Source organism: Candidozyma pseudohaemuli, assembly GCF_003013735.1.
Source record: "Candidozyma pseudohaemuli strain B12108 chromosome Unknown scaffold00001, whole genome shotgun sequence".
Taxonomy (NCBI): Eukaryota; Fungi; Ascomycota; class Pichiomycetes; order Serinales; family Metschnikowiaceae; genus Candidozyma; species Candidozyma pseudohaemuli.
Window position 1 is genome coordinate 588,306 of NW_020194435.1, and position 13,058 is coordinate 601,363.

At 46.4% G+C, this 13,058-nt stretch overlaps 10 protein-coding genes across 10 annotated transcripts; 2 read left to right on the top strand and 8 right to left on the bottom strand.

Annotated features, from left to right (window-relative positions):
- Positions 1-27: 27 nt before the first annotated feature.
- On the bottom strand, positions 28-798 carry C7M61_000257 (uncharacterized protein; the record flags this gene model as incomplete). The annotated part of the gene is made up of 1 exon (XM_024855709.1): positions 28-798. One exon carries the CDS (start codon positions 796-798, stop codon positions 28-30), a length of 771 nt encoding a protein of 256 aa, XP_024715308.1.
- A 90-nt stretch (positions 799-888) lies between these two features.
- C7M61_000258 (uncharacterized protein) lies at positions 889-1,773 on the bottom strand (the record flags this gene model as incomplete). Its single annotated transcript, XM_024855710.1, has 1 exon — positions 889-1,773. The coding sequence occupies one exon, from the start codon at positions 1,771-1,773 to the stop codon at positions 889-891; it is 885 nt and encodes a 294-aa protein (XP_024715309.1).
- Positions 1,774-2,059: 286 nt separating this feature from the next.
- C7M61_000259 (uncharacterized protein) lies at positions 2,060-2,380 on the bottom strand (the record flags this gene model as incomplete). The annotated part of the gene is made up of 1 exon (XM_024855711.1): positions 2,060-2,380. One exon carries the CDS (start codon positions 2,378-2,380, stop codon positions 2,060-2,062), a length of 321 nt encoding a protein of 106 aa, XP_024715310.1.
- A 176-nt stretch (positions 2,381-2,556) lies between these two features.
- Positions 2,557-3,228, bottom strand: C7M61_000260 (mitochondrial 54S ribosomal protein uL16m; the record flags this gene model as incomplete). The annotated part of the gene is made up of 1 exon (XM_024855712.1): positions 2,557-3,228. One exon carries the CDS (start codon positions 3,226-3,228, stop codon positions 2,557-2,559), a length of 672 nt encoding a protein of 223 aa, XP_024715311.1.
- A 250-nt stretch (positions 3,229-3,478) lies between these two features.
- Positions 3,479-4,843, bottom strand: MSF1 (phenylalanine--tRNA ligase; the record flags this gene model as incomplete). Its single annotated transcript, XM_024855713.1, has 1 exon — positions 3,479-4,843. The coding sequence occupies one exon, from the start codon at positions 4,841-4,843 to the stop codon at positions 3,479-3,481; it is 1,365 nt and encodes a 454-aa protein (XP_024715312.1).
- A 75-nt stretch (positions 4,844-4,918) lies between these two features.
- On the bottom strand, positions 4,919-6,697 carry C7M61_000262 (NAPDH-dependent diflavin reductase; the record flags this gene model as incomplete). Its single annotated transcript, XM_024855714.1, has 1 exon — positions 4,919-6,697. One exon carries the CDS (start codon positions 6,695-6,697, stop codon positions 4,919-4,921), a length of 1,779 nt encoding a protein of 592 aa, XP_024715313.1.
- Positions 6,698-7,131: 434 nt separating this feature from the next.
- C7M61_000263 (uncharacterized protein) lies at positions 7,132-8,838 on the top strand (the record flags this gene model as incomplete). Its single annotated transcript, XM_024855715.1, has 1 exon — positions 7,132-8,838. One exon carries the CDS (start codon positions 7,132-7,134, stop codon positions 8,836-8,838), a length of 1,707 nt encoding a protein of 568 aa, XP_024715314.1.
- Positions 8,839-8,868: 30 nt separating this feature from the next.
- Positions 8,869-10,278, bottom strand: C7M61_000264 (uncharacterized protein; the record flags this gene model as incomplete). The annotated part of the gene is made up of 1 exon (XM_024855716.1): positions 8,869-10,278. One exon carries the CDS (start codon positions 10,276-10,278, stop codon positions 8,869-8,871), a length of 1,410 nt encoding a protein of 469 aa, XP_024715315.1.
- Positions 10,279-10,373: 95 nt separating this feature from the next.
- C7M61_000265 (uncharacterized protein) lies at positions 10,374-11,303 on the top strand (the record flags this gene model as incomplete). Its single annotated transcript, XM_024855717.1, has 1 exon — positions 10,374-11,303. The coding sequence occupies one exon, from the start codon at positions 10,374-10,376 to the stop codon at positions 11,301-11,303; it is 930 nt and encodes a 309-aa protein (XP_024715316.1).
- A 38-nt stretch (positions 11,304-11,341) lies between these two features.
- Positions 11,342-12,660, bottom strand: C7M61_000266 (uncharacterized protein; the record flags this gene model as incomplete). Its single annotated transcript, XM_024855718.1, has 3 exons — positions 11,342-11,353; positions 11,385-12,472; positions 12,582-12,660. The coding sequence occupies 3 exons, from the start codon at positions 12,658-12,660 to the stop codon at positions 11,342-11,344; spliced, it is 1,179 nt and encodes a 392-aa protein (XP_024715317.1).
- Between the last annotated feature and the right edge of the window lie 398 nt (positions 12,661-13,058).

Consider the following 13,058-nt stretch of genomic DNA (forward strand, 5'->3'; position numbering starts at 1 on the left):
GACTACATTAGAGTTGCACTCACTTCATCAAATTAAGTATAGAAGAACCGCGAGCCAGTTGATAGAGAGGCTTGGAGCCAGGGAATCCATCATGCGATAGATATCGTCGAGGTTCGGTCTTGCAGAGCGTGTGGACGTAAAAGAGGTCTCGTTATTGGTGGCATTGTGACTAGTCGAGACGGTGGCATTGAGCGGCTCGTTTGCACTAGGTACAATGAAGTTAGCAGGCTTCGTGGTGTTTGCCCCTGATTGGACGCTGGCAGGCAAGAAGAATAGAATCTTCTTGAGAAGCCCTCTCTCGTCATCGTCACAGTCGTCGTCCGACTCAGAGTACTCGTCGCAGCTCTCGTCGCCGCCCTTGTTCACATCGAAAAAGAGACCAGTCTCAACTCGGAAGTCTGTGCCGTGAACTGTATTGTTGAGGCTGCCAATATCGTGATCTTGCTCCTCACTGACCTCAGAAGTTTCTGGTTCTGGAGAGTCCTCTTCGTGGTACTCTGTGTCTGCGTTTGCAGATTCAGTGTCACCGATGGAGATCTCAGGTACTGTCGGTGCTTCAGACATCTCCGCTTCATCACTAGAACCGCCTTCTGGCTCGTCATCTTCAATGCTTTCCAACTCATGGTTGGTATTCTCGGCGGTGTCCCATTTGTATGAGCTGCTCGCAAAGTCCAACAAACTCTCGACGAACGATAAGTCTTTAAAATCGGCAATAGATTCAAGAGCATTTTCGTCACGGACCGGAATGCTCCAGGCGCCACCTAGGCAAACTAGGCAGATTACTTTTGTTGGAAGCATGTGGGCTAGTGAAGAGGTGTAGTTGGTGGATGCCACAAACCCAGCTCGCGGTGTCAATCTTACAAAGTCGCCGAAATCAGCCATGTACTATTATATTAATTGATGGATGACAATAGGAAGCAAGCAGCCCCATAAGGATAACGAAGTAGTTTGAGCGGCATTTGCCTCCTCGAGTGCTCCTATGCTTGAGTTGGTGTGATTCACGAACTCAGGGTATATCACCGCTGGAGGTCTTGTAGGCCTACCAGCAGGCCTGGAAACTGTGTAGTTAGTGAAATTGAACCTTGGTTTCTTCACTTCGGCTTCTTTGGGTACCTCTGGCTGCTTGGGTGCCTCTGGCTCCTTAGGCACCTCACCAGTTCTGTTGTACTTGGACCAACTCTCGTAATCGTAGTCCCACGAGTACTTGTCCTCCTCGCAATCTGATTCTGAGTCTGAGTCCAGATCATCCTCTGAACCGGAGCAGCTGTCAGACTCCTCAGACCCGTCAGACTCAGACTCAAGATCTTTCCCAAGTAGCGTTCTCAAAAGGCTGGTGGAGTTGATTGTATTGTTTTCGAAAGACGAGACATTCAAAGAGCTGTCCAACTTCGGTGGGATGGACATGATCAAGCCCTTTACCGACTCCTTCAGTACAAGCTTGGAAGCGGCCATGTACCGCTGCTTGACCACGTTCTTGGCCTTCTGAACCTTCTCCTGAGGGTACAAAACGTGATATAGGTTAATCCAAGATTGCAAGTCAATTGGCTTATTCTTTAGGCTTTTGAGCCGATTCACTGGCCCGGCCGGTTGCGATTGAGTCTCTTCAGCGTCCAATTGAGATGAAGTTGTCATGGTAGTCTGTGGCATGGTCAGAGTGGATGTATCGTTCACCACAATTGTGGGAGAGGGCATCGATGAAAAGTTTCCAGGATGCATGCTATTGACACCCGACATTGCCAACACGGAGAAAATCACCAACTTAATTGTTCTCATGAGTGTGTGGTGGAGTTAGTGAAGGGTTGCAAAGAGTACAAATGGTTGCAAAATGCGCAGTCGCAGAAACCATACCCCGAATATCGACTCTCACCAACACCATGGACCAGGAATGATTTTCGATTTTGCCTGTCAAAAAATTGCTCCACATCATTGGGAAATAGCTGCCTTTTCAATTAATTTTGAAGCCGGTTTGAGTAGCAGTCATGGCCACCGAAACCTCGTTATCCAAGTACCCAAACCAGTGGTCATCTCAACATCATTCCGTCAAAACCCTCTTGCTCATTCATCGTTTGTTCTCCTCCTCGAGCTCTTTGGTCCAGCCATCAAGCTCACGTACCAACTCGGATATAACGTCCACCTGTTTCTCGATTTGTTGCAAATCCTGCTGGAGCAGCTTGAACTCATCTTGAAGAGCTTCAGACTTTTTAGCTCCGACCTCTAGTTCCGTGAGATCTTGCTCGAGCTTTATGTAATTGAGCGACTGGTTCGTGTTGAGGTTCACCAACAAGCTCATGTCGATGGTGCTGACTTGGGTATCTGACTCGTTTAGCTGAAGGGCTTGATGAAGAGCATGGTTCACCAACTTCGGCGTATCTTTCAGCATTATGAAAAGGCCAGAATCTCTGGATTTGGATTGTGGTATCAACACAGAACTTGTAGCTCTGATCTAGGTTATCTTATTAGCTGAAAAGCGCGAACATAGGCTCTATTCCCAAGGTCACCTAGTACCCTACAGCTCTGTCTCTAAAAAGTGAATAAGTTATTCGTGTTCTATGTACATTAACGGTTTCTGTAAAGACGGTAGTCGGGCAACTTGGACTTCTCGATGTTGGTCCACTTCTTGGTAGGGTTCTGCTTGATCTTTTCCAACCAGTTCACTGGCTCAGGCTTCTCCACCAACGACGTGGGACTCACACGGATCTTGGACAGCGTGTCAACAATCTCCATGATACCTGGCAACTTCTCACCAGCTTTACGCAAGGCCTCTCTGGCGACCTTGTCGTGGACTTTCCCAACAATCTCAAACAAGATTTTACCCGTTGGAACTCTGACGGCCCAGTGGTCAAAGCCACCTTTACCTTTACCCATTCTGGTCTGGTTACCCTTGACACACACGGGAGTGTTACAGGTGAATCTGGTGATGTATTTAGCTCCAGTGCCTCTGAGCTGTCTCTGGATAACCTTGTCTGCTTCCTTAAGCTGGATGGCAGCCATTCTCACACCGTTAGATTTAAGTCTAAGACCGTAGGTACCGCTTTCAAGCGAGTTACCCTTGACAGAGCCTCCAGTTCTGACAGTGACTCTGCCCTTGAACGCCTTGAAAAGGTTCTTGTATCTGGGGGCATATTCGTGCTTGAATCTTCTGGTAATCAAGGAAGATGGAGCACACGGGAGCTGAGAAGCCCTTATTCCGTTCAAGGATGAGCTGACGAATCTGCCCAACCCAAGCATTTGAAGAGAAGTGGTGGTGATCTTTCTTTGAGGTGAGAAAAAAATCGCACTCAGATTTGGCACTCAGTGAGTATGGGTAGTAAGAATCACCAGTGAATAAAAAACGACTTCGAAAAAATGTGCAATACAGAGAATAAGCATAGTTTGCTGGAACAGCATTTTCCTGTAAAACCAAACCACGACTCGCTTTTTACCAAGTAACGATATATCATCACTCTATTCATTCATTTTTCAGGTCTATTAGTTCTATTTAACGCTGACGAATCTCAACTTGGAACTTCTCCTTGAGTTCCGCCAACACAGCACCTTGCATATCGTTAACTTCGTCTCTGGTCAAGTTCTTGTCAAAAGACTGGAACTCAATCCTGTAAGTGTGCGACGTCTTGCCAGTCTTGGGATGGGTGAATTGATCAACCTGCTCAACTGTCTCCACCAAGTCACCAGCGTGGGAGCGGAAAATCTCCATAACGTCGTTCACATGCAACTCAACACCCGCTGGCACCCAGAAACTCACATCTCTGGTGATACCCGGATACTTGGAGTAAGGCTTGAACAAGGTGATCTCACCTTGAGTGAACTGCTTCGTGAACTTCTCATTCTGCGTCCAGAAGAGTCTAATGTCTGGAATACCGAAAAGAAGCATGGCGATTCTGTCGAGGCCAACACCAAAGGCCCAGCCGATTTTGTCTTCGCTAAGACCAGAATTGAGCAAAACCTGCTGCTGCACAATACCACAGCCACAGCACTCCAACCATTCGCCCTTCCACCAGACCTCAATCTCCCAGGATGGTGATGTCCACGGGAAGTATGCTTCGACCCAGCGGATTCTCAATGGCTCTTTCAAGAAGTCGTCTTCAGCGCCGGCTTTCAAAGCAGCAGCCTTTGCGCTTTCAAACACTAAGTTCACCATGTACTCGACAGTCTTCTTCAAATGAGTCGCTATGAGGCGGACCTCTGGATCGGTCATGTGCTTCTGCCTTGGATTTTCCTCGTTAGATGGATGTTCTCTGAAGGGATCCTCGACGATGATATTAGTCTTGGGTATAGCGTCGATATCAGCTTGGAGAACTTTCTCCAAATCGGGTGTCTTTTGTGACCATAATCTAGCTCCTTCCATTTGGTGGAAGGCCGGGTAGTGAGTCTTGTCGATTTCGTCTCTGCGGTAAACGTCTGCCGTGATGAAATAACCGGGTGTCTCACAAACTTGGAAACATTCATGCTCGTGGGCAGAAGTATGAGTTCGTAAGAGGTTGTCTTTGTTCAAGTAGTAGGTGTCCAGCTTTGCTCTGCCAGGATGGTCCTTGGGGAAGTCAAGAACATCGAAGTTCTGAAAAGTCGTGACAGCAGGACGAAAATCGTTATAAAAGGTAAAACCCAATCCCTTGAACTTGTCTTCGATTAAATGACGAAGGATACCGATTGGGTGGTTGGGGTTTTGATGTAAACTTCTGTCTGTGAGCGCAAGAATCTGGGGTGGAACATTCGTCCACTCGTCGGACTTATAAGTATTTCCATGCAAGTGGATTTCCAGGGGTATATTTGATGTCCACCGACGTGCCACAATTGGAATTTTTTGCGGGATACCCAATTGGGACACCCTTTTGAGGCAAAGCATTCTGGTGATCAGGTTGTCGTTGGAGTGGAAAAAATGCGGGTGCGGTTTTATGTATGCAAGGCTATCCAGGATTGGTTACCAAGTCTCTTGAATGTATCGGCCAGAGTCCTCCATGTTATAGAGGTACTTGTCAGCTTCGGCTTCTTCAAGTCCCGATTTTTTCAAAATCTCGACGAGAGTGACTCTGACCTGGCGTGGCATGTTTCCACTGGAGCCACACACGAATACAATAGCATTCTCTTCAAGAATCAATTTTGCAACCGTTTGCTGCTCCACGAAAAGCCTGTCTTGGACGTATCTGATTTTTGATACTGGATCTCTCGAGAAGCACGGATACATGTGAAGCTGTCCCTTTGCTTCTAAATCCTCCCATAACTCCTGGAAGAGGTAATCTTTGGTCGAATACCGGCAACCGTAGAAGAGATGGAGCTCCCGCTTACCTGCTTCCTGCTCTATGAGTGACTTCATTGGGGCAACACCAGTGCCGGGCGAGATCATGACAACAGGGGGGTTTGGCTTGTCAGGAAGACTGAAGTTGAGATTGGATTTATGAATCGAAAAGACAACCGATTCTCCTTCTTGTAACTGCTTGATCCATTTGGTGCATAGTCCACGTCTGATTCTTCTGAGAATTGTTTTGTATTCAACGATGCCCGCAATAATCTCAACAGTGTCAGATGAAGATTTAGAGGCAATCAGGAAAAGCCTGACCTTGATGAGTGGGAACAAGTCAAGCACATACTCCAACGGAATTTTGAGATTCTTCTCGAACTCCATGATAGTCTCGAGAATCAGTCTTCTTGGACGATTCGCATAGTTGTAGAGATCTTCTGCCTCGGCCAACGTGCTGAACTCGTGAAGTTTTTCCTTTTCTCTTTCTCCCTCCTCAGTCAGTGTGTCCACAAAATGGTGCAAGAGAGCGAAGAAGGATCGCCTTGGAATCGACATAATATCCAAATGATATTTGATTAAATTCCTCAAAGTGAGTTGACTTTCATCAATGAAACCTCCTTCAACGTCTGGAGCAGCCTTGAAATCTAGTGGTTTATCAGCCAATGGAAGCCAGTGAGGCTGCAGCTCCAAGAGCAAATCCACGCTTCTGTCATCGTTAGGTGGATACAAAGCGAGAGTGTCACCAGGGATATAGGAAAGATTGTGAGCCTTATCCTCCACAACCACATGTCTCACATCTTGGAAATGGCCCTCTGCTGTTTTACGCTCGTTCTTTACGATAGTTCCCATAGATAACCCCTTGGCCTTTCTGCTTGTAGTCAAATCAGAGTCAGCCAGAATATTTGGGCCATCCCTAACTGTCAATCCGAAAACAGGGGGAAGAAGAACATGGTCGTCTATCGTAAAAATATTGGTGAACTCTTTCTGAAGGGCATCAATGACTGAGGTTTCCCATTCCGCGTAGTAACCATCAACGCCTTCAGGTGACTGTTCATCGCTCTCACATCTTGGGCAAAGCTCCTTACAACCAAGTTGCCGAAGTCTAATGTGGATCTTCTTGATCGCGTAGTTGAACTTTGGGTAAGACGAGTCACCGACTCCAAAAGTGGTGAACTTGATGTGATTTAGAAGATCGTCGGGTAGTTTCTTCTTCAACAAGAACTTAATGAACTTCTTTGCATTTCGAGGTACCTCGCCCTGGCCTGTGGTGGAGCATACAACAATAAGGTACTGAACATCAGTCACTAGACTCTTGAGTGGGAACGAATCAAGGGAGGATACGATGGGCTTCAAGGAGTTGTAACGTAACTTTTGAGCTAGGAAGTAGGCGTAGTCTTGTGCATTTCCAGACTCGCTGCCATATAAAATAGCCACACTATTGACTTGTGGGGCAGCAGTCATGAATGGTATTTCGGTTCATCACCTTAAGCCGCCTAGCGCTTCTGTAGCCCTGGAAGACCCTTACACCACCGTAACTCTTAAGCCCGTATACTCCTGTAATTTACGTTCAAAGACATTGTAAGAAACTTTTTGTTAACAGCTCTGTGAAAAGAACAGAAATTGATAGGAATTGAATTATAAAACTACACAACTACCACTGTATAGCTAAAATTCCAGATATCTCACGTGAAATCACGACAAAGAAGTCATTTTGACGTATTTGAGGAAAAGTTAGCTTGATGAGTAGAAAAATAATCAGTTTTTATCTAGAAGTAAATTACCTTGACTCCTGTAAAGGCTTCTTGATGCTATTTAGTGTCTTGATTTTGCAGCACCTGCATACATTGCGGCGGTCAAAATCAACAAATGCTCACCTACTACTACTACTATAAACCATGCCTCGGGTTAAGAGAGCCGCTGCTGGAGATCACGGCGCGCCTAAAAGACATAAAGGTCAGTCGGCTGAAGATTTTTTTAAATCTGTATTAGAAGAAATCGAAGGCTTACAGGACGATAATGGTGAACGTGCTTTGGTGACAGCTTTTGTCAAGCTTCCATCAAAGAAATTGTACCCGGACTACTACACGCTCATCGACGAACCTATCTCATTGAATGAAATCAACAAGAAGGTGGCAAGAGGCACCTATGAGAACGCTCAAGACTTTGTGCTGGACTTCAATCTTATGTATGAGAATGCGCTGAAATATAACGACCCAGAGTCATGGATTGTGGTGGATGCCAAGAAGCTCTTAGAGTACGTGACATCGCGTGCTGATCAGTTTACAGAGTCACTGAGCTCTATCACAGTTGCTGACTTGCCAAAGATTGCTGACGATATCTTGGAAGAAGTCATTGCCCATGAGTTTCCAGAAGATGGTGTGCTCAGCGGACCGTTCATGGAAGTTGTCGATTCTGACGAGTACCCTGACTACTACAAATTAATTGAGCAGCCCACTTCTTTCCTGGATGTCAAGAATCTGCTCACAAATGGCTTGTTTGACGAGGACAAGTCTCTTGAGGACAATTTGCAGGCATTCTACGACGCTACCGTGCTCATCTTCACCAATGCCCAAACTTTCAATGACCCATCTTCCTTGATTTACGAGGATGCACGTAAGTTGAGAGAGGTGTTTGAGGAGAAGTTCGACTCCTTGAAACAAGAAGCTATTCCTCAGTCAAAGCTCAAATTGAAGGTGAAAGCACCTAAGGAGCCAATGAAGCTCAAGTTGAACTTGAAGTCCGAAACTCCCCAACCACAAAAGAAAAAGAGAGGCAGAAAGTCAAAGAAGGTGCTTCAGGAAGAGGAAGATGCCCGCAGAGCAGCAGATGGTGACACTGGAATTAAGCAGGAGGATTCCGATACCGAAGAGGGTGAGGATGAGGATGAAGATGCCAAACACAAGCTTGATGCTACAGAGTCCAATGTCATGGGCAAGACCCCAATCACCCCTTCCAGTGACGAAGTGTTCATCAGAGGTGCAACCTTCTCCTCCTCGCATTCAGCCACACAACAGATTGCTACTTCCCTTGCTCAACAGGGACCAGCGCTTATCACACCAGCCCAGAACTACAAAAGAGACATGTTCCCCGATGTGTCCGTGTTGAACGCTGCCACTTTGTTTCAATACAAGTTCGGTCCTATCGGTTACTCCACCAAAGCATACACAATCAATCTACCTGCTGAGGCTTCTTCTTTCATTTCCCTCAAGGTCAGTTTACATGAGTTCATCTACAACTTGAAAAAGAAGGACCTCGTAGGTGGTCAAGGTATTCTTAAAGGAAACGCCGAGGAGGACTTCCTGGTTGCTCTCTTCATAAATGACGACAAGGTATCTGGCTGCGAAATATATGAGGAAGAGGACCCGCTTAATGATGCCAAGTCTCTTTTAGGCCTTCAATTCGAGTTGAAGTTGAGTTACGGCCTCAATATCATCAACTTTGAATTGCGCCTTTCACCCAACTTGGCTAAGAGTCTTCGTAAAGATGAACCTGAGCCAGAAAATGACCTAGGGTCTCGTCACACTAGACACCAACTACAGCAGATAAAACTCAACTGGGAGGTGGAAAAGTTCCAGCTCATGGTGAACTGCCACAACCCATAAAAGACGCCACCTTTGTATTATATCACCACACTATTTTCCAATACAGAAACTCAGAAATACGACGCCCAAAATCTCTTCAACACCGACAGCGTCTCCTGTAATTTTGCCAATACCCTCAGCAGATATTCTCAAGCTCTCCAACGCAAGAATGATGTCGTCTTCCTCTTTCCATCTTTTGAACTCTTCTAGACCGAATAGAACGTCGTTCTCAAGAAGGTCTTGAGTACGGCCCGTAAGAAGCACAGGCTCGGATGTGGTTACCAGTTTGAATCTATCGGTAAGTGCCTGTTGAAGTTCCTTCATGCCGATCCCTGTCTTGCAAGATACCACATGGAATGCCTCTTGTGGTAGACCGAGTTGCTTCGAAAATAACGATACACTGACCTTGTCAGTGAGGTCAGATTTGTTGAGAACGACCACTATCTCTTGCTTGGCATCCTTCAAGAGTTGTATGTTTTCCACCAAAGAATCTTCAATCGGCTCGTTCACAGGGACCACAGCCAAAACTATATCGCCAGCCAAAGCCCTCTTCTTAGCCCTTCTAATACCCTCTGCTTCTATAGAGTCAGCATCCTTCAATGACCTTATTCCAGCAGTGTCACCAACAACAACCTTATAGCCATTGATATCAAGCGGCACATCTATAACATCTCTGGTGGTTCCCGCAATATCGCTAACAATGGCTGTTTCTCGATTGGCTAGGTAGTTTAACAAAGACAGTTTGCCAGCGTTCACTGGCCCTAGAAGACTCACCTTGATCCCCTTGAGTAAAACATCAGACTGCTTAACCCTATGTAGGTAATCCTGGATTCGGGACTTGAGTACATCAATGTTGTGGTCCACCTGCTCAAACAAGTGTCTTGTTTCTTCGAGATCATGTTCTTCACCGAAGTCAACCACAGTGGTTAGAAGAGCGACGTTATTTACAATTTCTGTCCTCCAACCAGTGACAGTCTTCTTGGTATCACCTGTAAGCGAGGCCAAGGCAGCCTTCCTCTGTGTCTCGGTCTCTGCATCTATCATTTCTCTGATTCCTTCAATTTCTGTAAGATCGAACCTTCCATTCAAGAAAGCCCTATGTGAAAACTCGCCATTCTCGGCGTGTCGTATTTCGATGCCCTTTTCAGGACTATGTAGATTCTTGATGGACTCCAATACAGATTGAACAATAGCCGTACCGCCATGTACATGGAGCTCTAACAAATCCTCCCCAGTATAAGTTTTTGGTGCCTTGAAAAAGACCGTGAGTGCCTCATCTAGTAGCAGCTTTGTGCCTGGTTCATACAACTTGCGTACACTCGTCTTCTGAGGTAGAGGCTGTTTCTTGGTAACAGTAAGCTGATTGTAGATGTACAGCGAATGTGGACCCAGGACTCGGATAACTCCGATTGCTGCCCTCCCAGGCTTCGTGGATAATGCATATATGGTCGGACGGAACATAGTCCGTCGTGTTAGATGAAAAGCTGGGGTATATTGATCTTCGCATCTCTTCGCACCCATCACTAATCCACATCAACTCAGATTCAAAGAATACCATGATTGGAACAAAAACTACAAGGTTCATTCGGCCACAATTTATTTCAAGAAGCATTGCCCTGTCGCAGCCTTTGCGCCATGAAAACCCTCTTGGCCTTCCAAAAGATAAGAATGCTCCTCAGATGCCCCGGATGTCTAAGGGACTTCCGATAAAGCAAAGAATCCCGAACGTGAAAAGAACGATTTTAGTAGCCTCAGGCAAAGGAGGCGTTGGAAAGTCTACGGTGGCTGTGAATACCGCGTTGGGGCTCCAGAAGTTGGGCAAGAACACAGGCATACTTGATGTGGATATCTTCGGACCATCGATCCCCAAGTTGCTTAAGCTAGATGGCGAGCCTAGACTATCTGAACTGGGCAAATTACTTCCAATGACTAACTATGGCCTACCGTCCATGTCAATGGGCTACTTAGTGCCTCCTGAGAATGCAGTGGTATGGAGAGGCCTTATGGTGATGAAAGCACTACAACAATTGATGTTCGAGGTCGAGTGGCCAGCACTTGACTACTTGGTCATTGACATGCCTCCCGGAACCGGTGATACCCAATTGAGTGTTACACAGCAGTTGAAAGTCGACGGGGCTGTCATTGTATCGACTCCCCAGGACATAGCGCTTATAGACGCAGTGAAGGGTATGGCGATGTTCAACAAGGTCAATACACCTGTGCTTGGCTTGGTGCAAAATATGAGTTTCTTCTTGTGCCCCAATTGCAAACATGAATCCCATGTCTTTGGTACCGATGGTGCAGCCAGAGAAGCTGAAAAGAATGGACTAGATGTTTTAGCCGACATCCCACTCAACGAGATCATTTGCACACAATCAGACTCTGGTAAGCCAGTTGTTGTGCTGCACCCAAATGATGCTATCCTGGAGCCGTACGTGGATGTGGCTCGTAAGGTGATACAGAAGTTGGAGGGCGAGCATCTATAAAAAGACAAAAAAGAAAGTGAACACGATGATTGCAGTGGTCAGGGAGTATGCTGGCAGGTGCGATGCCATGTTTGAGAACACGTCGTAAATGTTGGCGGTCTTGGTCTTTTTGCGTTTGTCTCTGGTCGACTTGATGTACTCTGGAGTTCGAGGTGCAGCGGTGGCATAAGAGATCTGATCGACACCAATTGAGCCTCGTGAAGAGATTTTCAGATCTGCGGCCACACCTCTGGCAGGCGGTCGTCGTCTAGATGGAACAGCCTCGATTGTGGCTTCGTAAGACTGGACCTCCTCGTCTATCTGCGTTGTGGGTGTGGGGTACATACCAATTTCAGTTGCAGTGGACTTGTTTGGAGTTTCAGTTCGCTCCTGATCAGACGATTTTGTATTTTCCATCTCCATGTGGGATTTACCGCTTATGGATCCCCCATCATCAATATCGACGGTCGGTCCCGTCAGGGCCGATACCTCCGTTACCAAAGAGGTCTCAATCGAACTTAATTCGGAATCGGTAGTTATTTCAGGATCCAAATCCACCGCCACAGATGAAGTACCTTGTGTATGGGTCCTCGCATAATCACCATACCAAGCTGTCTTGGGTTTCCCATACGCTCTTCCAACCACCACAGGCGCCTTATCGTGATGTCTGAATTGCGGCAAGATCTCGATTTTATTCGAGCTCTTGTGATTGATGAGTTGCTTCTTTCTTCCGCCCCTCGGCTGCTCTTGAAGGATAGTTGAATCGTGAGTTTCCGTTGCGATCGACTCCACGTCTTGCGTCGGTGACATATTCAACTTATCAGCGTCACTTTCTGCCGCCCATGCTGATGCTGCTGTTGTGAAAGCAGGATAGTCTAGTCCAACCTCTGAGCTCAATTGCACTGACTCTGTTTCAGCAGAGCTTTGTTGTTCTGAACTGGCACTGACTGTGGCATGTTTTGCTTCCATTGATAAAGATTCTAAATGCTTTTGTAAGAGGCTCTGGAAGATCTCCTCGAGCAAGGATGGTTCAGTTGGCTCTGGTGTAGTCACTGAGGTGACCGTCACAGTTGCAGTCTCGGTTCTCGAAACAGGCGGCAATTCTCCGACCGGTAGTATCGAAAAGATTTGGTCAACATCGTTCGTAATTGACGGTACCGCTTTGTCTTGCGTTGGCGTATTGGAAAGAACTTGTCTTAGTAGAGCAAGGTGGGTTTCGTTTTTTGCACCCAAAACGCCCCGGAACAATCGGAGATGTTCCTGGAATCGTTCTAAGGCCTCATTGGAGTTCACTGCTACTGATATGGGTAACAAACATATCGGGAGGAAGCAACGGATAAGAAGCATGGTTATTGTACAATGGCTGCAAACCAGACATGGTTGTGAAACGCGTAATCTACGACTTTACCGGAAAAGTATCTCAACGAGTTTTCAAAGGGCGTTCAATAAGCTAGAGAACAAATGTCCAATTGTCCACCGATTAATTGCCATTCTTGGTACAATGGCGTGCCGAATGCTGTGAGATCATTATCTGAGGAGGCTTATTTGGCCGACTAATCGTCCTACAGAAGTCCGTTGTCGATCCAGAAAAATAGACCAGAACCGTGTTTTTCTTTGTCTTAAATAAACGGTTGTGTCAAATTAGAACGCCTTTGTGGTCAAACCCAACAAATCGTTCGCTGTTCTGGCTTGGCGGAGCTGGACCGAGGAACAACTCCGAGAAGACAGTATATAAAGCGGGTATCTCCCACAAAGCCTACATAGCCCGCCGATTTG